At 65.1% G+C, this 27,582-nt stretch overlaps 3 protein-coding genes across 3 annotated transcripts; 2 read left to right on the top strand and 1 right to left on the bottom strand.

Moving 5' to 3' along the window:
• Positions 1–260: 260 nt before the first annotated feature.
• On the bottom strand, positions 261–2,960 carry LOC137465963 (probable RNA-binding protein EIF1AD; the record flags this gene model as incomplete). The annotated part of the gene is made up of 4 exons (XM_068177925.1): positions 2,902–2,960; positions 2,683–2,776; positions 1,923–2,031; positions 261–405 (listed from the first exon to the last, which is right to left on the bottom strand). Coding segments are annotated over exons 2-4 (341 nt in total), but the record flags the coding sequence as incomplete, so codon positions are not given.
• Positions 2,961–3,533: 573 nt separating this feature from the next.
• On the top strand, positions 3,534–18,400 carry LOC137465962 (splicing factor 3B subunit 2-like). Its single transcript, XM_068177924.1, is given in 25 exon segments — positions 3,534–3,704; positions 4,294–4,340; positions 4,976–5,041; positions 5,445–5,546; positions 5,548–5,646; positions 6,190–6,249; positions 6,361–6,518; positions 6,586–6,664; positions 7,308–7,413; positions 7,848–7,927; positions 8,502–8,708; positions 9,044–9,181; positions 9,718–9,798; positions 10,526–10,669; positions 10,671–10,703; positions 10,705–10,755; positions 11,422–11,571; positions 12,282–12,371; positions 13,226–13,333; positions 14,635–14,742; positions 15,216–15,358; positions 16,134–16,235; positions 16,755–16,854; positions 17,680–17,865; positions 18,082–18,400. Coding segments are annotated over 25 exon segments (2,664 nt in total). The 5' UTR covers positions 3,534–3,550; the 3' UTR covers positions 18,154–18,400.
• Positions 18,401–18,720: 320 nt separating this feature from the next.
• On the top strand, positions 18,721–27,369 carry LOC137465961 (phosphofurin acidic cluster sorting protein 1-like). The gene is given in 15 exon segments (XM_068177923.1): positions 18,721–18,733; positions 19,150–19,372; positions 20,145–20,232; positions 20,735–20,783; positions 20,786–20,823; positions 21,624–21,659; positions 21,661–21,750; positions 23,236–23,374; positions 23,828–23,919; positions 24,015–24,086; positions 24,521–24,580; positions 25,711–25,871; positions 25,952–26,018; positions 26,317–26,379; positions 27,247–27,369. Coding segments are annotated over 15 exon segments (1,296 nt in total). The 3' UTR covers positions 27,352–27,369.
• Positions 27,370–27,582: the final 213 nt, after the last annotated feature.

Genomic DNA, 27,582 nt, shown 5'->3' on the forward strand with positions numbered 1-27,582 from the left:
GGTTTGGGGGTGGTATTTCGGGGTATTTTTGGGTTTGGGGGTAGTATTTTTGGGTGGTTTTGGGTTTGGGGGTGGTATTTCGGGGTATTTTTGGGTTGGGGTGGTATTTTGGGGTGGTTTTGGGTTTGGGGGTGGTATTTCGGGGGTATTTTTGGGTTTGGGGTAGTATTTTTGGGTGGTTTTGGGTTTGGGGGGTGGTATTTCGGGGTATTTTTGGTTTGGGGTGGTATTTTGGGGTGGTTTTGGGTTTGGGGGGTGGTATTTCGGGGTATTTTTGGGGTATTTTGGGGTCGTACCAGAGCCCCTGGCGCTGCAGCGAGCGCACGTGGGGCGGGAGCAGCACCAGGGAAATTTCGGCTTTGACCTTGGAGCCCTCCAGGATGGGATCCACGAGCAGGAAATCGCCTGGGGGGGACACGGGGGTCACCGGGGGTCACCTGGGGACACCCACGGGGACAGGGGGACAGAGGGACAGGGACGGCAGCAGGGGACAGAGGGGGAGGGCAGGGTGACAATGACAAAGTGACAATGAGCCAGTGGCAGTGCTCCGGTGACAATGGCGCAGTGACAGCGAGAGGGTGACAATGCCCCGGTGACAAAAAACAGCCAGGTGACAAGGACAAAGTGACAATGACACGAGACAGTGCCAAGATGGCAGCAACAGGGCGACAATGACAGGGTGACAATGACAAGTGACAGTAACAGGGTGACAATGACACACAGGGTGACAATGACACACAGGGTGACAACGACAGGGTGGCAGTGACATGGTGACAATGACAGGGTGACACAGTGACAGCATGGCGGCGTCACCTTTCTTGATCCAGATGTGCCACCGGAAGCGCGGGGTGACAATGGCAGGGTGACAATGACAATGTGACACAGTGACAATGACAAAGGTGACAATGACAGGGTGACAGGCTGACCACAATAGGGTGACAATGACAGGGCGACAGTGATGGTGACAATGACAGGGTGACAGTGACAGTGGCAGGGTGACAATGGCAGGGTGACACAGTGACAGGGTGACAACAAAAAGGTGACAGTGACAGGGTAGCAGTGTCACCTCTCGTGATCCAGATGTGCCGCCGGAAGCGTGGTGGCAGTGACAGGGTGACAATGACAGGGTGACGGGGGGGGAGTGACACAGTGACAGGGTGACAATGACAGGGTAACAGTGACAGGGTGACAATGGCAGGGTGACACAGTGACAGTGGCAGGGTGGCAGTGACAGGGTGACAATGACAGGGTGGCAGTGACAGGGTGACAGTGACAGGGTGACAGTGACAGGGTGACACAGTGACAGTGACAGCATGGCGGCGTCACCTCTCTTGATCCAGATGTGCCGCCGGAAGCGCGGTGGCAGTGACAGGGTGACAATGAGAGGGTGACAGGGTGGCAGTGACAGGGTGGCAGTGATGGTGACAATGACAGGGTGGCAGTGACAGGGTGACAATGGCAGGGTAACACAGTGACAGTGGCAGGGTGGCAGTGACAGGGTGACAATGACAGGGTGGCAGTGACAGCGTGGCGGCGTCACCTCTCTTGATCCAGATGTGCCGCCGGAAGCGCGGTGGCAGTGACAGGGTGACAGTGACAGGGTGACAATGACAGGGTGACAGGGTGGCAGTGACAGGGTGGCAGTGATGGTGACAATGACAGGGTGGCAGTGACAGGGTGACAATGACAGGGTGACAGTGACAGGGTGGCGGCGTCACCTCTCTTGATCCAGATGTGCCGCCGGAAGCGCGGTGGCAGTGACAGGGTGACAATGACAGGGTGACAGTGACAGGGTGACAGTGACAGGGTGGCAGTGATGGTGACAATGACAGGGTGGCAGTGACAGGGTGACAGTGACACGGTGACAGTGACAGTGACAGGGTGACAATGATAGGGTGACAGCGATAGGGTGGCGGCGTCACCTCTCTTGATCCAGATGTGCCGCCGGAAGCGCGGTGGCATGCTGGCCAGGAACCGCGTCCCCTCCGCCGTCTCCACCTCGTGCAGGTTGTTCCCCGGTGTCCCCAGCACCTGTGGGGACACTCAGTGTCCCCTCCTGTCCCCTCTGTCCCCCCAGAGCTGGGGACACCCGCAGGAGCTGTCACTCTGTCCCCAGAGCAGCGTCCCCTCCCTCGTGTCCCCCCAAAAGTCTCGTTGTCACCCCTGTCCCCGTGCCTGGCTGTCCCTTCCGTGTCCCCCTGGCCCAGAGCTTTGTCCCTGTGTCCCCCCAGCGCCCCAGTGCCCCCACTGTCCCCTCGATGTCCCCCAATGTCCCCAATATCCCCCCGATGTCCCCAGTGTTTCTCCAGTGTCCCCAATGTCCCTGGTGTCCCCCCGATGTCCCCCAATATGTCCCAAACGTCCCCAATGTCCCCGATGCCCAAAATCCCCCTGATGACTCCAATGTCCCCCCATCCTCTTGGTGTCCCCACCGTGTCCCCCCGGTGTCCCCGTGTCCCCCCGGTGTCCCAGCAGTGTCCCCCCGGTGTCTCCCCGGTGTCCCCCCGGTGTCCCCCCCGGTGTCCCCCCCGTGTCCCCCCGGTGTCCCCCCGGTGTCCCCCCCGGTGTCTCCCCGGTGTCTCTCCGGTGTCCCCCCGGTGTCCCCCCGGAGTCCTCCCGGTGTCTCCCCGGTGTCCCAGCAGTGTCCCCCGGTGTCCCCCCGGTGTCCCCCCGGTGTCTCACCCGGACCACGCTCTGGCCCTCCCCGGGCTGCACGCGCTCCTCCAGCAGCTCCCTCACCACGTGCTTCCGCTTGGTGGCGCGCGACATCGCGGGGCTGGGGGGACACGGGGCGGGGAGGGGGGGGCTCAGGGACCCCCGGCGGTGGGGGAGGGGCGGGAGGGGTTCCGGGACCCCCCCGGGACCGCCCGGCCCCGCCCCCACCGCGCGGCGAGCGCTCACCTGCGGCGGCACTTCCGGGTAGAGCGGCGGCGGCGGCGGCGACGTCACTTCCGGAAAGGATGGCGGGAACCGGGGAGGCCACGCCCCATCCATAGGCGGGGTCGCCGGCAGAGCCCGCCCGCAAAATGGGCGGGGCTAAACGCACCGGGCTGGGCGTGGCCTAAACGAAACCAGGCTCGAGAGAAACGAATGGCCGCGCTTAGGGGCGGGGCCAGGACAGAGGGCGGGAGTTTCACCTGCATAATGAGCGCGGTTATGCAAATGATGGGCTGGATCACCAAAGGGGCTCATGCAAATCAGCTGAAATCCTGGTGTGATGCAAACGAGCCCTGATTTGGGGCGGTGCCATGCAAATAAGCATGAATCCATGCACGGGTGTGGGCGGAGCTATGCAAATGAGGATCTGGGATGTGGTGGACAGCGCGGTGGGCGGGACAATGAGCAGGGATAGTGGATCCTGTGACGTCACCCCAACAGCACACACATCGCTTCCGTGACGTCATCTCCACCGCGGTGACGTCACTCCCTCCCTGTTACCCCTAATACCCGCGCAAGCCCCGCCTTTTTCACCCCGTGACGTCACACGCACGGCGCGGCGCCGGGCTCTCTGATTGGCTGTGACGCTCGCGGCGGCGACGGCGGGGCCAAGATGGCGGCGGAGCGCGCGGAGGCGGCGGCGGCGGCCGGGGCCGGCCCCGGGGAGCCCCTCAGGGACCCCCGAGCCCCCGAGCGCTCGCCCTACGCGGGCTGGGCCCACCCCGAGCTCCAGGCCACGCTCGCCGGCATCGGAGCCCCCGCGCAGGGTGCGGGGAACGGGGGGGATCCGTGAGGGGAACGGGGATCGGGATCCGTGAGGGGAACGGGGGGGATCCGTGAGGGGAACGGAGGGGATCCGTGAGGGGAACGGGGGGGATCCGTGAGGGGAACGGGAGATCTGAGGGGATTTGGGGGGAGGTGTGAGGGGAAGGGGGGAAATTTTGGGGGGTTTCGGGGTCACTTGAGGAGAGACCCGAGGGGAAGGGTGGAAATTTGGGGGGGGTCTCGGGGATTTTTGGAATTCCTTGAAAGGAGAGCTGAGGGGAAGAAGGGAAACTGGGGGGTTTCAGAGGGCACCTGAGGGGATTTGGGGGAGATCTAAAGGGGTAGGAGGGGAAATTGGGGGTTTTGGGGTCACCTGAGGGGAAGGGGGGCAGATTTTGGGGTCACCTGCGGGGATTTGGGGGATTTTTGGGGTTCCCTGGGGGGGATCTGGGAGTCCTGAGGGGGGTCACGAGTTCCCTGGGGGAGTTTTGGGGATCCCTGGGTGGGGGGACAGAGGAATTTGGGGGGGAGGGGTCGGGGGTTGTGGGGCAGAATTTGGGGGTCCCTGACCCCCCCCCCATTCCCTCCCAGGGACCCGTGAGGAGCTGGTGGAGCGGCTCCAAGCCTACACCCTGCAGGTGAGACCCCCAAAACGGGGGGACCCCAAGTTCTCCCCTCCCCTTGTGCCCCTTTGAGGAGGGGGACTCATTTTTGGGGGGGGTCTGTTGTGATTTTGGGGGCGGTTTAATGGGGTTTTGTAGGGATTTATTGTGATTTTGGGGGGATTTGATGGGGTTTTGAGGGGGCCAATGGGAGTGTTGGAGGGCGTAATGTGATTTTTGGGGGGTTGAATGTGGTTTGGGGGGGTTTAATGGGATTTTGGGAGGGTTTAATAGGATTCTGGGGGGGACTAGATGTGATTTTAGGGGTGTTTTGTTTTTGGGGTGGTGCAATGTGATTTTGGAGGGCTTTATGTGATTTTTGGGGGGTTTTAATGGGGCTTTTGGGGGGTTTAATGTGATTTTGAGTGGGTTTAATCAAATTTTGGGGGGCTTAATGTGGTTTGGGGGGGTTTAGTGTGATTTTCAGAGGCTTGAACGGGATTTTGGAGGGGGGTTAATGTGATTTTGGGGGCGTTTATTCCATTTTTTGAGGGGTGGGAGGGCTCCTGCTGCCCCCACCCTCCCAGAGGGGGGGTTCCCCATGTCCCCTCGGAGCAGGGGGGGGCTCACGGGGACCCCCCCCAATTTGTGCCCCCCCCTCCCTCCCCCAGACTGGGATCGTGCTGAGCCGCCCCGCCCTGCGCCCTGAGGAGGGGGACAAGGCCCCGCCCCCCCAGGTGGGATTTGGGGGGGTTTGGGAGGGGGGGCAGGAACCCCCCAGGGTCCGATTTGGGGGGAGGGGGGGTGGGGGCACACCCAGAACCCCCACTTTAGGGTCAGGGGTGGGGGGACTCCACGGGTTATTTTGGGGGGGGGGGGGTTTAAGATCCCTCAGAGCTCCAAATTTTGGGGTGGGGGGAATCATTAACACCCAGTTTTGGGGTGGGGGGGGGGTTAAAACCCCCCCAGAACCCCCAAATCCGAGGCACGCGTGGTTAAATTTTGGGGTGGGGGGTTGGGGGGGGGGGGCGCTTAGGCCTTTCAGACCCCTCCCACCGCTGTATCCGGGGGGGGGGATGAAATTTTGGGGTGGGGGCGTCCCAGGTGACGACACCCCTGACCCCGCCTCCCCCTCCCCAGCTGCCCCCAGCGCTGCCCCTGCAGCACCCCCTGGTGCCGCCCCCTCCCCCCCCGGGGCTGGGGCTCACTTTCGGTTTGGGGGGGCCCGTGGGGGGGGGTCCCGGTGCCGCCCCCGCCCCCTCCCGCGGGGCTGTCCGAGGAGGAGCGGCTGACGCTGGCCCAGCAGCAGGCGGCCATGCTGCTGCAGGAGGAGCGGGCACAGGTCCGGGGCGGGGGGCATTTTGGGGGGTGGGGGGCTCCCTTGGGGGGTGAGGGACACCTTTTGGGGGGTGGGGGGCACGGGGGGACTCGGGGGTGTGGGGTTTGGGGAGGTTAAAGGGGTCCTGCTGCTGCAGGAGGAGCGGGGACAGGTCCGGGGGGGTGTGGGGATTTTGTGGTGAGGGGCACAGGGGGACTCAGGGGTGTGGGGTTTGGGGGGGTTTTTTGGGGGGTTTAAAAGGGTCCTGCTGCTGTAGGAGAAGCGGGGCACAGGTCTGGGGGGGCACCTTGGGGTGGGGGGGCACCCTTGGGTGGGTGCGGGGCACGGGGAGGACTCGGGGGTGTGGGGCTTGGGGGGGATTTGGGGAGTTTAAAGGGGTCCAGGGGGGTGTCGGAGGGGGTGGGGCACCTCTAGAGGGGATGAGCTGGGGGGTGCTTTTGGGGGGTGGGATTTGGTGTTTTTGGGGGGTGTTGAGGGGTGGGTGACCCCTTGGAGGGGCACCCTTGGGTGCTGGGGGATGGTCCTGACTGTGCTCCCCCCGCCCAGGGCCAGCACCCATTCGGGGACAAGGCAAAGGAGCAGGAGCTGCTGGAGCAGCAGAAACGGGTGAGGGGGGGGGGGCACCCCTGGGTTTTGGGGGGCACCTCGGGGTGGGGGGGGGCCGAGCCCAGGCCCCCCTGACCCCCGCTGTGCCCCCACCACCCCGTGCCCCCCCAGGCTGCGGTGCTGCTGGAGCAGGAGCGGCAGCAGGAGATGGCCAAGCTGACCCCCCCCCGCCCCCCGCGCCCCCCCCGACGGGCCCCCCATGGCTGCCAGGACCCCCCTGGCCCCCCGAGGTGAGGGGGGACCCTGGGGTGGGTGGGGGGGACACCTTTGTCCCCTGTCCCCCCCCCACCTCCCGGGCTGATGCCACCTTTGTGTCCCCCCCCCCCACCCAGGTAGCCCCATGGGAGCCCCCCTGGCCATGGGAGCCCCCCGGCCCCGCGGGCCCCCCCCGCCCCCCGGCGACGACAGCAGAGAGGTGGGGCTGGGGGCTTTGGGGGGGCTCTGGGGGGCATCTGTTGGGGGGGGTTCTCTGTGGGGCTGGGGGCTCTACTGTGGGGGTCTCCGTGTGTCTGGGGGGGGGGGGCTGGGGGCTCTGTGAGGCTGGGGGAGTCTGTGGGGGGGTCTCTGGGGCTGGGGGCTCTGTGAGGCTGGGGGAGTCTGTGGGGGGCTCTCTGGGGCTGGGGGCTCTGTGAGGCTGGGGGAGTCTGTGGGGGGCTCTCTGGGGCTGGGGGGGGTCTGTGGGCTGGGGGCTCTGCATGGGGTCTCTGAGTCTGGGGTCCCTGTTGTGGGGAGGGGTCTCTGTGGGTTTGTGGTGTGTGTTGGGGAGGGGGTGGGGGCTCTGTTTGGGGTCTCTGAGTCTGGGGCTTTTGTGTCTGGAGTCCCTTCATTGTGGGGAGGGGTCTCTGTGGGTCTGGGGTCTCTCTGTGGCTTTGGGGTCTCTTTGGAGGCAGGCCTGGGAGTTTCCCCAGTTTTGGGGTCTCCCTGATTTCAGGAGGATCTTCCAGATTTTGGGGGGGGGGGTCCTAGGGGTCTTCCTCATTTCAGGGAGTCCTGGGCGTCTCCCTGATTTGGGGGTGGTCCCGGTGGTCCCACTGACCCCCCCCCTTCGTGCCCCCCAGGCCGAGGACTCCGGGGTGGGCCCCAAGATCCCACAGGCGCTGGAGAAGATCCTGCAGCTCAAGGAGAGCCGGCAGGAGGAGCTGGTGACCGTGCCGGGGGTCTCGGGTGAGCCCTGCCACCCCCAGTGCCACCCAGTGTCCCCTGCCACCCCCAGTGCCACCCAGTGTCCCCTGCCACCCCCAGTGCCACCCAGTGTCCCCTGCCACCCCCCCCAAGTGTCCCCCGCCACAGGAAACGCCTTTAAAGCCTCAACATCTGTCCCAAAAAAGGCAATTTCTACCCCAGAAATGCAAAGTTAAGCTAAAACATGAGGTTTGTCACCTGTGGGTGCTGCCAGGTGACCCCCAGGGACACCCCAAGGTAGTGTCACCCCCCCCCCCCCCAGTGCCACCCACCCTCCCAAAATCTTCTCAAAATTCCCCTAAAAACTGGGATTTGTGCTCTGGGGGGTGACACCAAAGGTGAGGGTGGCACCCAAAGGTGGGGGGTGGCACCCAGAGGTGGGGGACAGCCCTGACCCCCCCGTGTCCCCCCGGCAGAGGACGAGATGGAGACGGAGCTGCGGGCGTCGGCGTCGGCCTCCGAGGCTGAGGAGGACACGGGGACATCCAAAAAGGAGGTGACAGAGGGGACAGTGGGGGACAGGCCACCCCCCCCACCCAAATTGGCACCCCTGGGCGAGTGGGGGGTCCTCAGGGTGCCCCAGATTTCCCCGGGGGGGCGTTCCGGGATGGGTTTATTTGGGAAGGGGGGTTTGGATGGCTCTGGGGTCACCTGTGTCACTGGGGTGTCACTGTTGTCCCCTCTCTCAGTGCCTGTGGTGGGGTTTGGGTCACTTTGGGGGTCACCCCAATGTCCCTTTTTTGTCCCCCCAGCTGTGGGAGTCAGGCCCCCCCTGGGGTCATCCCAGTGTCCCTTTTTTGTCCCCTTACTGGGGAATTCTGTCCCCTTTCGGTGCCACCCCCAGTGTCCCTTTTTTGTCCCCTTACTGGGGAATTCTGTCCCCTCTCGGTGCCACCTCAATGTCCCCTCTTTGTCCCCCACAAGTGCAGGGGGTGTGGCCCACTGAGGGGTCTCTGGTGTCACCTTTGTCCCCCTCTTCTGCTCTCCCATTGCGGGTCCCCCTTGTCCCTCTAATTAGAGGCACCTGTCCCCTCACTGTCCCCTCACTGTCCCTTTCTGTCCCCTCCCAGCGGAACCGGAAGCGCCGCAACCGCAAGAAGAAGAAGCGGGGGAGGGGCGGGGCCCGGGAGGGGCCCCCAACCCCGACCCCCGCCCGGGGGGACCCCGAGCCCCCCGCCGGGGACGCCCCCGAGGTGGAGATCGAGTACGTGAGCGAGGAGCCCGAGATCTACGACCCCAACTTCGTCTTCTTCAAGAGGATCTTCGAGGCCTTCAAGGTGACGCTTCGGGGGGGGGGTGGTGGCACCTTTGGGTGCCAGGGGTCACCCCTGGGTGGTGAAGGTCAGTGCTGGGTGCCAAGGGTCAGTGCTGGGTGCCAAGGGTCACCCCTGGGTGGTGAGGGTCAGTGCTGGGTGTCAAGGGTCACCCCTGGGTGATGAGGGTCACTGCTGGGTCACTCCTGGGTCACTCCTGGATGCTGAGGGGTCATTCCTGGGTGCTGAAGGTCACTCCAGTGTCACCCCTGGGTGCTGCTGAGCCATGTCTCCTGACCCCTGACCATGTCCCTGTCCTTGTCCCCTGTCCCCTGTCCCTGTCCCCGTCCCCACGGCAGCTGACGGATGAGGTGAAGAAGGACAAGGAGAAGGAGCCGGAGCGGGCGGAGCGAGCCGAGAGCGCCGGGGTGCCCCGGAAAAAGGGACCCGAGGATGGCACCAGGGGCAGCGACGGGGACAGCTCCGAGGACGAGCAGGTGGCACTGGGGACATGGGGACACTGGGGACATTGGGGGACAGGGGCAGTGATGGGGACAGCTCCAAGAACGAGCAGGTGGCACTGGGGACATGGGGACACTGGGGACATTGGGGGACAGGGGCAGTGATGGGGACAGCTCCAAGAACGAGCAGGTGGCACTGGGGACATGGGGACACTGGGGACATTGGGGGACAGGGGCAGTGATGGGGACAGCTCCAAGAACGAGCAGGTGGCACCGGGGACATGGGGACACTGGGGTACAGGGGCAGTGATGAGGTGAGCAGGTGGCACTGGGGACATCACGGGGACCTTGAGGGTGACAGGGGGTGGCACCTGGAGCTGGTTCTGAGTTGGGGACAACACAGGGGTGTTTGGGGACACTAGGGGTGGTGACAGTGGGACTGGGAAGGAGCTGAGGTGGCCCTGGGTGGGACAGAGGGGACAGGGATGGCTCAGGGACAGCGGGTGGCGCCATCAGGTGCCACCCGGGGCGTCCCTCCCGGTGTCACTTGCGCTGTCCCCGCGTGTCCCCAGGAGAAGAAGCAGGAGGTCCCCAAGCTGTCCAAGAAGAAGCTGCGGCGCATGAACAGGTTCACGGTGGCCGAGCTGAAGCAGGTGACACTTGGGGACACGGCCCTGTCGCCTCCCCCGTGGGTGTGGGTGGCACTCGGAGCTGGGGGCAGCCCTGAGGTGACACCTCCTGTCCCCTGGGAACCCCGGTGGGGGACACCAGAGCCACCCTGGGCGGTGCAATGTGCCCCCTGTCACCTTCCTGGGGACACTGGTCCCAGTTGCCCACCCAGGGGTCAACTTAGGATCTCAGTCTTCTCCTTGTCACCCCACCAGTGCCACCCTGGTGTCCCATGTCCCCACCTAGGGTCACTTTGATGTCCCCAGCACACCGTTCTGGGGCTCTCCTTCCCTCGCTTTCCTTTGTCCCTTGATGTCCCCTTTGCTGTCCCCGCTGTCCCCAGCTGGTGGCACACCCAGACACGGTGGAGAGGGACAGTGTGACCACTCAGGGTCACTCTGGAGACTCCAGTGCCACCCTGGTGTCCCCATGTCCCCCACCCAGGCATCGCCTCAATGGCCCCAGCACCGCCCTGGGGCTCTGCTGCTCTGACTCCCCTCTGTCTCCTGATGTCCCTCTGCTGTCCCCTGCCATCTTCCTGCTGTCCCCTACTGTCCCCACAGCTGGTGGCACATCCTGACACGGTGGAGATGGACAATGTGACCCCCCAGAGGTCACTGGAGGTCCCACAGAGCCACCCTGGGGCTCCACCACTCTGACTCCCCTCTGCCACTCCCTGATGTCCCTTTGCTGTCCCCGCTGTCCCCACAGCTGGTGGCCCGCCCGGACGTGGTGGAGATGCACGACGTGACGGCGCAGGACCCCAAGCTGCTGGTGCACCTGAAGGCCACGCGGAACTCGGTGCCGGTGCCGCGGCACTGGTGCTTCAAGAGGAAATACCTGCAGGGCAAGAGGGGGCATCGAGAAGCCGCCCTTCGAGCTGCCCGAGTTTCATCAAGCGCACCGGCATCCAGGAGATGCGCGAGGCCCTGCAGGAGAAGGTGGGGACACCTCGGGGACACCTTGGGGACACCTCCAGGAATGCCTGAGGGGCAGCTGTGAGGATGGGAGGGGGTTTGGGGAGGGGTATCAGAGGTTTGGGGAGGTTCTTGGTGGTCACCGGCATCCAGGAGATGCGCGAGGCCCTGCAGGAGAAGGTGGGGACACCTCGGGGACACCTTGGGGACACCTCCAGGAATGCCTGAGGGGCAGCCAGGGGATGGGAGAGGAGCAGGGAAGGGGTCTGGGGAGGTTCTTGGTGGTCACAGGCATCCAGGAGATGCGCGAGGCCCTGCAGGAGAAGGTGGGGACAGCTTGGGGACATTTCGGGGAATGCCTGAAGGTGGGGCAGCCAGGGGATGGGAGGATTTTGGAGGTTTGGGGACATCCTGGTTGGGTTTCATGACTTGGGAGACATCCTGGATGGGTTTTGGAGATATGGGGACATCCTGGTTGGATTTGGGGACATCCTGGTTGGATTTTGTGATTTTGGGGCCATCTTGGTTGGGTTTGGGGACATCCTGGTTGGGTTTTGCGACCTTGTGGCCCTCGTGGTCACACCTGTGTGCCTCGGTGGCTGCCGTAGCTGCCCCGGAGTCTCCCTGGGGCCACCCCCGTGTCCCACGGCCCCCAGGGCGTGTCCCCACTGTCCCCTGCGGTGTCCCCAGGAGGAGCAGAAGACCATGAAGTCCAAGATGAGGGAGAAGGTGCGGCCCAAGATGGGCAAGATCGACATCGACTACCAGAAGCTGCACGACGCCTTCTTCAAGTGGCAGACCAAGCCCAAGCTGACCATCCACGGGGACCTCTACTACGAGGTGGGGACACCTGGGGGGACATTTGGGGCTTTAGGGCTGTCCTGGGGGACATTTGGGGACATCGTGGTTGGGCGTTTTGGGGTTTGGAGATGTCCTGGTTGAATTTTGAGGACATGCTGGTTGGATTTTGTGACTTTGGGGACATCGTGGTTGGGTTTTAGAGGTTTGGGGACATGCTGGTTGGATTTTGGAGGTTTGGGGACATCCTGGTTGGAGTTTTTGGGGGTTTGGGGACATTTGGGGGTTTAGGGCTGTGCTGGGGGGACATTCGGGGATTTGAGGACATCTTGGTTGGACATTTTGGGGTTTGGAGATGCCCCAAAGATGAAGATCTGGGGATTTGGGGACATCTGGGGATTTGGTGGCAGCCTGGGTGGGGAAGTTTGGGAGATTGGGGACATCCTGGTTGGGGTTTTGGGGGTTTGGGGGGGATATTTGGGGGTTTGGGATCATTGTGGTTGGATTTGGGGCTTTGGGGTTATCCTGGTTGAACATTTTGGGATTTGGGGACATGTGGGGGTTTGAGGACATCCTGGGGGGTGGCGTTGGTGGCTTTGGAGACATCTTGGGTGGATCTTGGTGGCTTTTGGGACATCCTTGTGGGACTCTGGGGGCTTTGGTGACAGCCTGGTTGGATTTCTGGGGCCGTCACCGCCCCCGTGACCCCACTGTGTCCCTGGGTGACCCCATTGTCCCCTCGGTGTCCCCAGGGGAAGGAGTTTGAGACGCGGCTCAAGGAGAAGAAGCCGGGCGATCTCTCGGACGAGCTGCGGATCGCGCTGGGCATGCCCGTGGGGCCGGTATGGGCACCCCAAATCCACCCTAAAACCACCCCAAAACCATCCCAAACCCCAAATCCCTGTGAGGCCAGTGTGGGCACCCCAAATCCACCCTAAAACCACCCCAAATCTCTGGGCGTGCCCGTGGGGCTGGAATAGGGCACCCCAAATCCACCCTAAAACCATCCCAAACCCCAAATCCATGGGCGTGCCCGTGGGGCTGGTATAGGGTACCCCCAAAACCACCCTAAAACCATCCCAATCCCCAAATCTATCCCAAATCCCTGGGCATGCCTGTGGGGCTGGTATAGGCACCCCACAACCACCCCAAATCCATCCCAAAACCACCCCAAATCTCTGGGTATGCCCATGGGGCTGGTATAGGCACCCCAAAACCATCCCAAACCCCAAATCCACCCCAAATACCTGGGCATGCCTGTGGGGCTGGTATAGGCACCCCAAAACCATCCCAAACCCCAAATCCCCGTGGGGCTGGTATAGGGCACCCCAAATCCACCCCAAAACCATCCCAAACCCCAAATCCCCGTGGGGCTGGTATAGGGCACCCCAAAACCACCCCAAATCCACCCCAAAACCATCCCAAACCCCAAATCCCCGTGGGGCTGGTATAGGGCACCCCAAAACTGCCCAAATCCACCCTAAAACCACCCTAAATGTACCCCAAACCTACCCCAAACCCCAAATCCACCCCCAAACCCCTGCGAATGGGGAGGGGTCTCTGTGCCCCCACTCTTCCTTTTGCCCCCCCCCCCCAATTCCTGCTGTGACTTTGGGGGCGGGGTTTTTTTTTGTTTTTTTTTTGGGGGGTGCTTGGGGGGATTTTAGGGGTGCTGACCCCCCCTGTGCCCCCCTAGAATGCCCACAAGGTGCCCCCCCCGTGGCTGATCGCCATGCAGCGCTACGGACCACCCCCCTCGTACCCCAACCTCAAAATCCCGGGGCTCAACTCCCCCATCCCCGAGGTGAGCGGGCCCTGGGGGGGTTTCGGGGGGTTTGGGGTTTTTTTGGGGGGGTTTTTGGGGTCCTGGGTGGGGGATTTGGGGGTTTTTGGTGCTGCAGGGTGGGAGTGTTTGGGTGTTTTTTTGGGGGGTTTTGGTTTTTTGGGGGGGGGGTTTTGGGGTCCTGGGTGGGGGGATTTGGGGGTTTTTGGTGCTGCAGGGTGGGAGTGTTTGGGTGTTTTTTTTGGGGCGGTTTTGGGTTTTTTTTGGAGGCTTTTTGGGGTCCTGGGTGGGGGGATTTGGGGGGTTTTTGGTGCTGCAGGGTGGGAGCGTTTGGGGGTTTTTTTGGGGGGGGGGGTTTGGGGTCCTGGGTGGGGGGATTTGGGAGTTTTTGGTGCTGCAGGGTGTGAGTGTTTGGGTGTTTTTTTGGGGGGGTTTTGGGGTTTTTTTGGGGTGCTGGGTGGGGGGATTTGGGGGTTTTTGGTGCTGCAGGGTGGGAGTGTTTGGGTGTTTTTTTGGGGGGGTTTTGGGGTTTTTTTGGGGTGCTGGGTGGGGGGATTTGGGGGTTTTTGGTGCTGCAGGGTGGGAGTGTTTGGGGTTTTTTTTGGGGGGGGGGGTTGGGGTTTTTTGGGGGGGTTTTGGTGTCCTGGGTGGGGGGATTTGGGGGTTTTTGGTGCTGCAGGGTGGGAGTGTTTGGGTGGTTTTTGGGGAGTTGTGGGTGCTGGGGGGGTTATTTGGGGTCTTAGGGGGAAATTTTGGGGTGCTGGGAGGTCTTTGAGTGCTTGGAGGGGAAATTTGGGTGTTTTCAGGGGGGGATTTAGGGTCTGGGGGGAGAAATTTGGGTGCTGGGGGGTGTTTGGGGTTTTGGGGGGGGTCTGTAACCCCCCCACCCCCAGGTGCTCAGTTCTGGGGGATTTAGGGAAAGATTTTTAGGATTTTGGGGATGGGGCTCAGGATGATTTTGGGGTGTCAGGATCATTTGGGAGTGGGTCAGGAGGATTTTGGGGGGGATGTCAGGATGATTTAGGGGTGTGGGTGATTTTGGGGCTCAGGGTGATTTTGGGGGGGTGTCAGGATGATTTTGGGGTGGGTCAGGGTGATTTGGGGGGTGGCTCAGGATGATTTTGGGGTTCAGGGTGATTTTGGGGTGGCTCAGGAAGATTTTGGGGTTCAGGGTGATTTTGGGGTGGCTCAGGATGATTTTGGGGTTCAGGGTGATTTTGGGGTGGCTCAGGATGATTTTGGGGTGGCTCAGGATGATTTTGGGGTTCAGGGTGATTTTGGGGTGCCTCAGGGTGATTTTTGGGGTGTCCCTCCTGCCCCAGGGCTGCTCCTTCGGGTACCACGCCGGGGGCTGGGGGAAGCCGCCCGTGGACGAGACGGGGAAGCCGCTCTACGGCGACGTGTTCGGCACCAACGCCGCCGAGTTCCAGGTGCTGGGGACCCCCGGGACCCCCCCCGAGACCCCCAAATTCCCCCCCCGGGACCCCCAAAACCCTGCTGGACACACCTGGGCCCCCCCATGGACTCTCCCAGGATCCCCCAAAACTGCAGGGACCCCCAAAAACCGTGGGACTTCCCCGGGACCCCCAAACCTGCTTGGACACACCTGGGCCCCCCCCAAAAGCCTGCTGGACCCCCCCCCCAGGACCCCCAAACCCTCCCCAGGAACCCCCAAACCCTGCTGGACACACCTGGGCCCCCCAAAATCCCGCCGGACCCCCCAGCTTTGGGGTCTCAATAACCCCATACCTAAATCCGCTTTACAAGCATTAAAAAAACACCAAAAATCCCCCCCAAAAACCCCAAAATGCCCAAAAAACTCCAAATCCCCCCCCCCAAATCCCCTGCCCGACTCCCCCGGGACCCCCCAAATGCCCGGGTGACCCCCCCGGACCCCCCCCAGACCAAGGAGGAGGAGGAGGAGATTGACCGCACGCCCTGGGGGGAGCTGGAGCCTTCGGACGAGGAATCCTCGGAGGAGGAGGAGGAGGAGGAGAGCGACGAAGAAAAACCCGACGAGACCGGCTTCATCACCCCCGCCGACAGGTGGGCACCCCAAAAAACTCGGGGCCACCCCAAAAAACTCGGGGGTACCCAAAAAAAAAAACCTCCCAGGTGTCCCCGAAACCTCCCCTCCCAAATTCCCCCCACAAAGGAGCGATAAAAATTTGGGGTGAGGGGTGGGGTTCACCCCCCATGGACAGGTGGGGAGCACCCCAAAAAACTCAGGGGTGTCCCCAAAATAATCAAGAGGCACCCCAAAAACTCACAGGGAACCCCAAAAAACTCAGGGGCACCCCAAAAAAGGGTCCCTAATGTCCTCTAACCCCCACCCCCAAATTCCCCCATAAAGGAGTGATAAATTTGGGGTGAGGAATGGGGTTCACCCACCCCGTGGACAGGTTGGGGGGGACCCCAAAAACTCCTGGGGGACCCCCCCCCCAGCACTCAGGGGAACCCCAAAAACTGATTGGGACCCACAGGGACCCCCAAATTCCCCCATAAAAGGGAAATCTTGTGGGGATTCCTTTGGGATGGGGAATGGGGTTCATCATTCTTTGAGGCAAAGTGGGGGGACCTCCCCAGGAACCCGGGGGTACCCCAAGAACTCAGGGGGGACCCCAAGAACTTGGGGGGCCCCCCCAGTGACCCCTACACCCCCTGAACCCCCAAATCCCCCCACAAAGGGGGAATCCTGTGGGGTTTCCTTTGGGATGGGGAACGCGGTTTGTTCGTCCCTCTCCGAGACAAACTGGGGGGGGGCAGGGAGGGCTCCCCACAAGTTTGGGGGTGCCCCCTGACCCCCCCATCCCCCCCCCAGCGGGTTGATCACCCCGGGGGGCTTCTCCTCGGTGCCGGCCGGGATGGAGACCCCGGAGCTGATCGAGCTCCGCAAGAAGAAAATCGAGGAGGCCATGGACGGGTGAGGGGGGTTTGGGGGGGATTTGGGGAGGATTTTGGGGGGCTTTGGGGTTTTGGAGGGTTTTTTTGGGGGGTTTGAGGAGCTCAGGGGTGTTGGGGGACTGGGGGACTTTGGGGTTCAGGGGGGAATTTTGGAGGGCCAGGGGAATTTTGGGGGGTTTGGGAGATTTTGGGGGGCTCAGGGGTGTTGGGGGACTGGGGGACTTTGGGGTTCAGGGGGGAATTTTGGAGGGCCAGGGGAATTTTGGGGGGTTTGGGAGATTTTGGGGGGCTCAGGGGTGTTGGGGGACTGGGGGACTTTGGGGTTCAGGGGGGAATTTTGGGAGGCTTGGGGTTTTAGGGAGGATTTTAGGTGGTTTGGGGGGTTTTGGGGGAATTTGGGAGGCTCAAAGGAGTTGTGGGGGAACCAAGGAGGGCTTGGGGTTTGGGAGGGTCAGGGTGTAGGGGGGATTTTGGGGTGCTGGCGGGGTTTTGGGGTGATCAGAAGCCCCCCCCACCCATCCTCACCCCCCCCAAAAAGGAGCGAGACCCCCCAGCTGTTCACGGTGGTCCCCGAGAAGCGCACGGCGACCGTGGGCACGGCCATGATGGGCTCCACCCACATCTACGACATGTCTGCGGTGAGACCCCCCCCAAAACCCCCCTGGGACCCCAAAAACACACCCCCCACCCACATCTACGACATGTCTGCGGTGAGACCACCCCCCCAAAACCCCTCTGGGACCCCAAACCCACAGGATCAGTGTCACCCGCGTACCCGTGGTGTCCCTGACAGGTGACAGAGGCCCAGGGGGTGACAGTGACCTTGTCCCCGTGGTGTCCCTGTGGTGTCCCCACAGGTGATGGGACACAAGGGTTGGTCACAGAGCTTTAGGTAGTGGAGGTGGCCCTGTCCCCATGGTGTCCCCATGTCCCTGACAGGTGACAGGAACCCAGGGGGTGGCAGTGACCCTGTCCCCATGGTGTCCCCCTGTCCCCCATGGTGTCCCCGTGGTGTCCCCAAAGGTGATGGGACACAAGGGCTGGTCACAGAAGCCCAGGAGGTGACAGTGCCCATGTCCCCATGGTGTCCCTGTGGTGTCCCCAAAGGTGATGGGACACAAGGGACTGGTCACAGAGCTTTAGGGGGTGGCAGTGACCCTGTCCCCGTGGTGTCCCCATGTCCCTGACAGGTGACAGGAGCCCAGGAGGTGACAGTGACCCTGTCCCCGTGGTGTCCCCCAAAGGTGATGGGACACAAGGCTGGTCACAGAAGCCCAGGAGGTGACAGTGACCATGTCCCCGTGGTGTCCCCACAGGTGATGGGACACAAGGGCTGGTCACAGAAGCCCAGGAGGTGACAGTGACCATGTCCCCGTGGTGTCCCCACAGGTGATGGGACACAAGGGCTGGTCACAGAAGCCCAGGAGGTGACAGTGACCCTGTCCCCGTGGTGTCCCCCACAGGTGATGGGCCGCAAGGGCCCGGTGGCCGAGGCGCAGGGCGTGGAGGTGGCGCTGGCGCCCGAGGAGCTGGAGCTGGACCCCACGGCCATGACGCAGAAGTACGAGGAGCACGTGCGGGAGCAGCAGGCGCAGGTGGAGAAGGAGGACTTCAGCGACATGGTGGCCGAGCACGCCGCCAAGCAGAAGGTAGGGGTGGCACCTGTGTCCCCTCCCTGTCCCCTCTGTGTCCCCTCGCTGTCCCCTCAGGGCTGCCCCGTGGGGGTGGGATGAAGCACGAGGGGTTCCTGTTGTGGGACATCCGTGTCCCCTCCCCTGTCCCTCCCCTGTCCCCTGACCTCCAGTGACACGCTGTCCCCTCTGTGTCCCCTGTGTGTCCCCTCACTGTCCCCTCTGTCCCCGCAGCAGAAGAAGCGGAAGGCGCAGCCCCAGGACGCCCGCGGGGGCGGCAAGAAGTACAAGGAGTTCAAGTTCTAGATGTCACCGCTGTCCCCTCGCTGTCCCCTCGCTGTCACCTCCCTGGCACCGCCCTCTGCCCACCACCGCAGGGCGCTGGTGCCACCCTGGGATCGGGGGATGTCACCCCTGCTGTCACCCGGGGCCGCGGTCCGGGTGTTGGGGACAGTGTGGTGGCACTGTCCTTGTCCCCTGTCCTTGTCCCCAGCGTTGTCCCCACCCCGTCCCCGTTGTTTTGTAAATAAAAGGTGGCGTCCCCACCGAACCCTGGCTCTGCCTGGTGGCACCGAGGTCACCGTGACACCGAGGTCACCGTGACAACGAGGTCACCGTGACACAGAGGTCCCCGTGTCACCGAGGTCACCATAACAATGAGGTCACCGTGACAACGAGATCCCCATGTCACCGAGGTCACCATGACACCGAGATCCCCATGTCACTGAGGTCACCGTGACACCGAGGTCCCCGTGTCACCGAGGTCACCGTGTCACCAAGGTCACCGTGACGAGGTCACCGTGTCACCAAGGTCACCATGACAACGAGGTCACCGACACCGGGACGTGGCACTGAGGCCACCGTGTCACTAGGATGTGTCCCCAAGGTCGCCGTGTCCCTGGGACAGGTCCCCGATGTCACCGTGCCCCCCTCAGCTGTCCCTGCTGTCCCCAAGCCTTGTCCCTGTCCCCGCCCGTGCCGGGAGGGGCTCACAGGGGGTGGGGACAGAGGACAGTGGGCGGGGCCATCGGGGCCACCCAGGATGTCCCCCGGTGTCACCCCCGTGACCCCCCGGTGACCCCGCAATGTCCCCAAAGGGGCGTGGCCTCCTCCCCGCTCACCCAATCAGCGCCCAGGATCCCCCCCAGTGGGCGTGGCTTCCGCAGCGCTGGGCGTGGCCTCTCCTGACAGAGGGGCGTGGTCGCCGTTCCGCAGCGGGGTGGGCGGTGACCAATCAGCGCCGCGCGTGGGCGGGGCCGTGACTGGCGTTACCCAATCGGGTCCCGCGGTGCGTCGCGGCAGCCAATCAGGCGCGGGGGGCGTGGCCGGCGCGGCGGCGGCGATGGCGGAACGCGGCGCCCCCCGCGCCCCCCCCGGGCCCGGAGCCCCCCCGGGGCCCCCCCCCGGGCCCCCCCGCGCCCCCCCCCGGGCCCGGGGCTCCCCCGGGACCCCCCCCCGGGCCGGTGCACATGAACCTGTTCGCCACCTGGGAGGTGGATCGCAGCTCGCCCAGCTGCGTGCCCAGGTGAGGGGTGGGGGGGGGCAGGGACCCCCTGGGACCCCCCCAATCATCGGGACCCCCCCCGGGACCCCCCCCGGAATACCTAATCCCCGGGATCCCCCCGGGACCCCCCGGTTCCCAGGACCCCCCCCCCAAGACCCCTTCCCAATTCCCCGGGACCCCCCCAGACCCCCCTAGGACCCCCCAATCCCTGGGACCCCCCCAGACCCCCCCAATCCCCGGGACCCCCCCAGACCCCCCCAGGACCCCCCAATCCCTTGGACCCCCCCAGACCCTCCCAGGACCCCCCAATCCCCGGGACCCCCCCAGACCCCCCCAGGACCCCCCAATCCCCGGGACCCCCCCAGACCCCCCCAGGACCCCCCAATCCCTGGGACCCCCCCAGACCCCCCCAATCCCCGGGACCCCCCCAGACCCTCCCAGGACCCCCCAATCCCCGGGACCCCCCCAGACCCCCCCAGGACCCCCCAATCCCTGGGACCCCCCCGGGATCCATTGTGGGGAGGGGGGCTGCAGGGCCCCTGGGGTCCCTGAGGGGCTGGGGGCGTCTTGGGGGGGGTCCCGGGGGGGTCCAACCCTTGGGCTGCGCCTTTTTGGGGTGTAGGGGGTCCTGGGGGGTCCCGGGGGGGTTCAGATCTTGGGGCTGGCGTTTTTCTGGGGGGGGTCCTTTGGGGGTCTCGAGGGGTTTCATCCCTTGGGGTTTGGGACCCTTTTATTTTGGGGGGGGGGGGGTGTCTGGGATGAGGACCCCCCCCCTCACCCCGGACCCCCCCAGGCTGTTCAGCCTCACCCTGCGGCGCCTCGTGCTGGTCCAGGAGGTGGCCAAAGACCTGGGCTCGGTGGTCATCGCGGTCAAGCTGCAGGTGGGGGGGTTTGGGGGCTCCTGGAGGGGTCCTAGAGGGGTCTGGGGGTCCTGGGGGGGCTTGGGGGGTCTGGAGGAGTCTGGGGGGATCCTGGGGAGTCCTAGAAGGGTCTGGGGGGTCCTGGGAGGGGTTTGGGGGGTCCTGAAAGGGTCTGGGGGGTCCTGGGGGGGTTTGGGGTGTCCTGGGCAGTGTCCTGGAGGAGTCTGGGGGGGTCCTGGAGGAACTGGGGGGGTCGTGAAGGGGTCTGGGGGGGTCCTGGGGGGCTCCTGGGGGGATCTGGAGGTGTCTGGGGGGTCGGAGGGGGTCCTGGGGTCCCCAAGTCTCTGGACTGGGCGCTGAGAATTCGAGGGGGGCGCTGGGGGGGTCCCTGGAGGGGCTGGGGGGGGTCGGTGGGGGGACCCCAGGGACCCTTGGGGGGTGCAAAGTTCCTTTTTTTTGGGGGGGGGGTCCCAGCGAATCCCGGGATTTGGGGTCCCCGTGGGGGTCCCGCCGCTCCCCCCAGGGCTCCAAGCGGATCCTGCGCTCCAACGAGATCCCACTGCCCCCCGGGGGCCCCCCGAGACCGAGCTGCAGCTCACCTTCTCCCTGCAGGTACCGGGGACCCCTCCCCACTCTGGAGACCCCCCTCCCCGGGGACAGCGACACCCCCAGATCCCCCCGCACCCCCCCAAAACTGCCCCCACTCCCTGCCCCTGCCCCAGGTGATGCTGCGACCCCAAACCCCCCTTTCCACCCCAAAACTCACCCCCCCCGGGGTCAAACCCCCCTTTCTAGGGGTCAGTGACCCCCCCCAAAAGATCAGTGACCCCCCCCAGGCACCAGTGACCCCCCGTGTCTCTGACCCCCCCACCCAGGACTCGTTCCCCCCCCCCCAAACCTGCCCCAGGTGATGCTGTGACCCCCCCCAAATCCTCCTGTTCCCCCCCAAACTCGCCCCCCCCCCGGGGTCAAACCCCCCCTTTCTAGGGGTCAGTGACCCCCCCACAATGACCAGTGCCCCCCCGCTCCGTGTCCATGCCCCCCCCCCCCAGAGATCGGTGACCCCCCCACCAGGATCAACGACCCCCTAAACCCCCTCCCCAAACCTGCCCCAGCTGATGCTGTGACCCCCCCCAAAACCCCCTTTTTCACCCCAAAATTCGCCCCCCCCCCGGGGTCAAACCCCCCTTTTTTAGGGGTCAGTGACCCCCCCAAAAGATCAATGACCCCCCCACCGTGTCCCTGACCCCCCCCAGGGCTCATTGCCCCCCCCCAAACCTGCCCCAGCTGATGCTGTGACCCCCAAATCCCCCTTTTCCCCCCCAAAACTCGCCTCCCCCGGGGATCACTCGCCCCCCCCGGGGTGCGTGCCCCCCGCGGGTCCGTGACCCCCCCGTGGCCCCCCCCCGCAGTACGGGCACTTCCTGAAGCGGGACACGAACCGGCTGCCAGGTGATGCTGCAGCGCCGCAAGCGCTCCAAGCACCGCCCGTTCCTGGGCTACAAAACGCTGGCGGTGGGGCTGATCAACCTGGCCGAGGTGGGGGGCACGGGGGGGGCACGGGGAGGGGGCTTGGGGGGGTCCTGCAGGGGTTTGGGGGGGTCCCGGGGGGTTTGGGGGGGTCACAGAGCTCCGGGAGAGCTCCAGGAGGGCACCCCCGGGGCTGTGAGTGTGGGGCAGAGAGGGGCCGGGGGTATGGGGGAATTTGGGGGGTCTCAGGGGGTGTCCTGGAAGGGTTTTGGGGGGTCCTAGGGGGGTCCCGGGGGGTTTTGGGGGGTCACAGAGCTCCGGGAGAGCTCCAGGAGGGCACCCCTGGGGCTGTGAGTGTGGGGCAGAGAGGGGTGGGGGGGTTTGGGGGGGTCAAAGGGGGTGTCCTGGAAGGGTTTTGGGGGGGGTCCTAGGGGGATCCCGGGGGTTTGGGGGGGTCACAGAGCTCAGGAGAGCTACAGGAGGGCACCCCCGGGGCTGTGAGTGTGGGGCAGAGAGGGGGTCGGGGGTTTGGGGGAATTTGGGGGGTCTCAGGGGATGTCCTGGAAGGGTTTTGGGGGGTCCTAGGGGGGTCCCGGGGGGTTTGGGGGGGTCACAGAGCTCCGCGAGAGGCTCACGGGGGAACCCCGGGGCTGTGAGTGTGGTGGGGGGAATTTGGGGGGGGGGTCTCAGGGGGTTGGGGAGGTCCTGGGTGGGTTGGGGGGGCCTGCAGGGGTCCCGAGGGGGTCCCGGGTGGTTTGGGGGTGTCCCAGAGCCCCAGGAGGACACCCCGGGGGCTGTGTGGTGGGGGGTTTTGGGGGGTTTGGGGGGGTCTCGGGGGGGCTGGGGGGTCCCGGGGGGGGGGTCCTGGAGGGGTTTTGGGGGGCCTGGGGGGGGATCCCGGGGGGTTCAGGAGGGTCACAGCCCCGGGAGAGGCTCACGGGGGAGCCCCGGGGGATGTGGAGTTTGGTGGGGGAGAATTTGGGGGGGTGGGGGTCTCAGGGGGCTGGAGGGGTTTTGGGGGGGGTCCTTGTGGGGGTCCCAGGGGGTTCGGGGGGGGGTCCCAGAGCCCCGGGAGGGCACCCCGAGGGCTGTGAGAGTGGGGCGGAGAGGAGTGGGGGGTTTAGGGGGGTCCTGGCGGGGTCTTGGATGGATCTGGGGGGGGCCCTGGGGGGGTCTCAGTGTGCCCCCCCCTCCATTTCGGGGTGCTGCAACCCCCAGCCGGGGGGGGCTGGGTGCATTGGGGTGCCCCATGAAAGGACCGAGGTGCCCTATAGAGGGGTTTGGGTGCCCGCTTTGGGGGTTTAGGTGCCCCGGGGGTGGGGTGGGGGGGTCTCAGGGGTGCCCCCCACCCCCATTTTCGGTGCCCCCCCCCCCCCCCCAGGTGCTGCAGCTGCCCAGCGAGGGGGGGGGGATGCCTTGGAGTGCCCCGTAGAGAGGTTTGGGTGCCCGCTTTGGGGGCTTAGGCACCCATGGAAGGATTTAGGTGCCCCGGGGCTGGTGGGGGGGTCTCAGGGGTGCCCCCCACCCCCATTTTCGGTGCCCCCCCCCCCCCAGGTGCTGCAGCTGCCCAGCGAGGCCGGCCAGGCCCTGGTGCTGCACCGGGCGCTGACGGAGCCGCTGCCCGTGGCCGAGGTCGGGGTGGTCGCGCTCTCGAGCCAGCCCGTGGAGCCCGAGGGCAAAGCCAAGGGAGCGGGTGGGCACCGGGGGCACCGGGGGGCACCGGGGGCTGGGGGGCACCGGGGGCTGGGGGGCACCGGGGGGGCACGGGGCGTTGGGACGGTTATGGGCCATGGGGGTCTCGGGGGGCACGGGGTGGGTACGGGGGTGGGGGGCGCCCAGAGGGGTCCCCCGTGGGTGCTGGGGGGGCACAGGGTGGGCTCAGGGGGCTGGGGGGGGCACTGGGATTGCGAGGTGCCCCCCCCCCCACCCATGGGTGCCACCCCTCCCCCCATTCATCCCCCCCCCGCCCCGAGTTTTTCCCGTTTCTTCCCCTTCTATTCTGCTTTTTTCGGGGTTTTCTGCTTTTCTTCTGGCCGCCCCCCGGTTTTCTCTCCCCCGCCCCCATTTTTTGCGCCCCCTCCCCATTTTCCCACCCCACCTTTGGGTGCGCCCACCCCCCTCATTTTTGTGTCCCCCCCCGCCCAAGACCGCTCCCCGGACCTGGACCAGGACTCGGAGGAGGATGAGGAGAGTTTCTCCTCGGAGCCCGAAGGCAGCGATGACGCTCTGCCGGGCCAGGTGCGACCCCCACCCCAAATTCCAAACCCCATCCCCCCCCCCAGCACCCAGGGGTGCCCCCCGCCCCCCCTGACCCCCCCCCCCCGCCCCCCCAGGACCTGTTCGATGAGGAGGAGGAGCTGCCCAAGGGGAAGAAGCCGAGGAGGAAGGGCCCGGGGGGCGCCAGGGTGAGGAGGGGGCGAGGGGGGGGAGGGGTCCAGGGTGGGGGAGGGGGGGCGGGGTCAGGGGCACCTGGGGGGTGCTGGGGGGAGGTCCCAGTGAGGTCTGAGGGGTCCCCCATGGGTGGGGGAGGGGACTTGGGGGGTGGGGTCCCATGGGTGGGGGAGGGGTCCCAGTGGATTTGGGAGTACCTGGGGGAGGGGAGGTGGGGGAGGGGCTCCAGCGGGAGTTGGGTCATCCTGGGGGGGTCCCGGGGGGGTTTTGGGGTCCCGGGGGGGTTTTGGGGTCCTGGGGGGTCCTGGGAGCTTTTGGGGTCCCGGGGGGGTTTTGGGGTCCCGGGGGGTTTTGGGGTCCTGGGAGCTTTTGGGGTCCCGGGGGGTTTTGGGGTCCCGGGGGGTTTTGGGGGGTCCCGGGTGTCCCTGACCCTCCCCGCCCCCCCCAGCACCCCAACATCAAACAGAAATTTGTGGCGCTGCTGAAACGATTCCGGGTGTCCGAGGAGGTACCGGGGACAGGGGGGGGACACGGGGGGGACACAGGATGACAACGCCAGCGGGGTGCCACAGGGCTGGGGGGGCTGGCACGGGGACCCAGGGGTGGCCCTGGGGGTGACAGGGGTGTGCCAGTGTCCCCAGGGCGGTGACAGGGGTGTCCCCAAGGGGGGGACAATGATATTGAGGTGTGCCCGGGGAGGTGACAGTGACACTGGGGGTGTCCCCAAGGAGGTGACAGTGCCACTGGGGTGTCCCCAAGGAGGTGACAATGACACTGGGGATGTCCCCAAGGAGGTGACAGTGCCACCAGGTGTCCCCAGGGAGGTGACAGTGACACTGGGGGTGTCCCCAAGGAGGTGACAGTGCCACCAGGTGTCCCCGGGGAGGTGACAGTGACACTGGGGTGTCCCTGGGGAGGTGACAGTGACACTGGGGTGTCCCCAGGGATGTGACAGTGACACTGGGGGTGTCCCCGGGGAGGTGACAGTGACACTGGGGGGATCCCCGGGGAGGTGACAGTGACACTGGGGGTGTCCCTGGGGAGGTGACAGTGACACTGGAGGTGTCCCTGGGGAGGTGACAGTGCCACTGGGGTGTCCCCAGGGTGGCTTTGGCCTGGATCACGTGTCACCAGGGGGGTGACAGTGCCACCGGGATGTCCCCTGAGGAGGTGACAGTGACACCAGGGTGTCCCCGGGGATGTGACAGTGACACTGGGGGTGTCCCCGGGGATGTGACAGTGACACTGGGGGGTCCCTGGGGAGGTGACAGTGCCACCGGGGTGTCCCTGGGGAGGTGACAGTGACACTGGGGGTGTCCCTGGGGAGGTGACAGTGACACTGGGGGTGTCCCCGGGGAGGTGACAGTGACACTGGAGGTGTCCCCAAGGAGGGTGACAGTGACACTGGGGTGTCCCCAGGGTGGCTTTGGCCTGGATCACGTGTCACCAGGGGGGGTGACAATGCCACCGGGATGTCCCCTGGGGAGGTGACAGTGACACCAGGGTGTCCCTGAGGAGGTGACAGTGACACCAGGATGTCCCCAAGGAGGTGACAGTGACACCAAGGGTGTCCCTGGGGAGGTGACAGTGCCACCGGGGTGTCCCTGGGGAGGTGACAGTGCCACCGGGTGTCCCCAGGGTGGCTTTGGCCTGGACCACGTGTCCCCGGCGCGGATGCGGGCGGTGGCCGAGGACCTGGACGAGCTCTACGACTCCCTGGAGATTTTCAACCCCAGCGACAGCGGCGCCGACCTGGACGACACCGACAGCGTCCTGAGCACCCCAAAACCGCGGCTCAGGTCAGGGGCACCCCGAAACCGGCCTGAGCACCCCAAACACCCCCTGAGCACCCCAAAACCTCCCCCCTGTCCCCCCCCAGGCCGTTCTTTGAGGGTCTCTCCCAGTCGAGCTCCCAGACCGAGATGGGCAGCGAGGGCCCCGCCCCGGTCAGTGCCAGACTGGGAGCACTGGGAGGGACTGGGGGGCACTGGGGGGGTACTGGGGGGCACTGGGGGGGTACTGGGGGGGCATTGAGGGCACTGGGCGGGCACTGGGAGCACTGGGGGGGCATTGAGGGCACTGGGAGGGCACTGGGAGAGACTGGGAGGGACTGGGGGGGCACTGGGAGGGACTGGGGGGCACTGGGGGGTACTGGGGGGGGGACTGGGAGCACTGGGGGTGTCACTGGGGTTTTCAGGGGGACTCCCAGACATTTTTGGGGTCTCCCCCCACCCCCCACCCCAGGCAGAGCCGGGGCCCCGCAGCGGCCGCAGAGCCCCCGAGGAGGGGCCGGACCCCGAGGGGCTGGTGAGACCCCCCCCTCCACACACACACACCTCAAAACTGCCCCCCAACCCCCCGCAAGAGCCCCAAAAACTGCCCCCCGAACCCCCCCCTAAGAGCCCCAAAAACTGCCCCCCGAACCCCCCCCTAAGAGCCCCCAAAACTGCCCCCAAACCCCCACCAAGAGCCCCCAAATCTGCCCCAAAAACTGCCCCCCAAACCCCCCCTAAGAGCCCTCAAAACTGCCCCCAAAACTGTCCCCCAAACCCCCACCAAGATCCCCCAAAACTGCCCCCCAAAACTGTCCCCCAAACCCCCCCAAGAGCCCCCAAAACTGCCCCCCAAACCCCCACCAAGAGCCCCCAAAACTGCCCCTAAAACTGCCCCCCAAACACCCCCAAAAGCCCCAAAAACTGCCCCTAAAACTGCCCCCCAAACCCCCACCAAGAGCCCCCAAAACTGCCTCCAAAAGTGCCCCCCAAGAGCCCCCAAAACTGCCCCCCTAAACCCCCAAAAATCCCCCTAAATCCCCCCTAAAATGCCTCAAAACTGCCGCCAAAATCTCCCAAAACTACCCCCAAAAACTGCCCCCCAAAATCCCCCCAAAATGACCCCCCTAGCACCACAAAATCCCCACCCCCAACCCCCTGAAATCTCCACCCCCACCCCAAAACCTCCCCCAAAAAATGGATCCCCAGGACCCCTCACCCCAAAAAGTGTCCCCAAAACTGCCCCCCCCCCCAAAATCCCCTCCTTCCCCAATTTTGGGGGTTCTCCATCTCGATTTTGGGTTTTCCCCCAAATAACCCCAAACATTTGTGGCCCTACCCGGGTTTTTGGGGTTCCCCCTGGGTTTTGGGGTGTCCCCAGCCCCTCTTTGCCCCCCCCCAGGACCCCCGGGGGGACCCCGAGCCCCCGGCAGAGCCCGGGGGGGGCCCCGAGAAGTTGAAGACCCCCCTGAAGGGGAGCAAGGGGGAGGCAGCGTCACCCCGGTGAGTGACCCCCAAACTGGGACACCCCAAAATCGGCAACCCCAAAATCAGGGTCCCCAAGGCAGATTTAGGACCCCTGGGGGGGATTTTTGGGGTCCCAGGGGGTTATTTTGGGGTCCCTGGGGATATTTTGGGGTCCCGGGTGGGTTTTTGGGGTCCCAGGGGGTTATTTTGGGGTGCTGTATGTGTTATTTTGGGGTCCCACGTGGGTTGTGGGGTCTGGGGGTTTTTTTGG

This window comes from Anomalospiza imberbis, unplaced genomic scaffold (genome assembly GCF_031753505.1).
Source record: "Anomalospiza imberbis isolate Cuckoo-Finch-1a 21T00152 unplaced genomic scaffold, ASM3175350v1 scaffold_1216, whole genome shotgun sequence".
NCBI lineage: Eukaryota > Metazoa > Chordata > Aves > Passeriformes > Viduidae > Anomalospiza > Anomalospiza imberbis.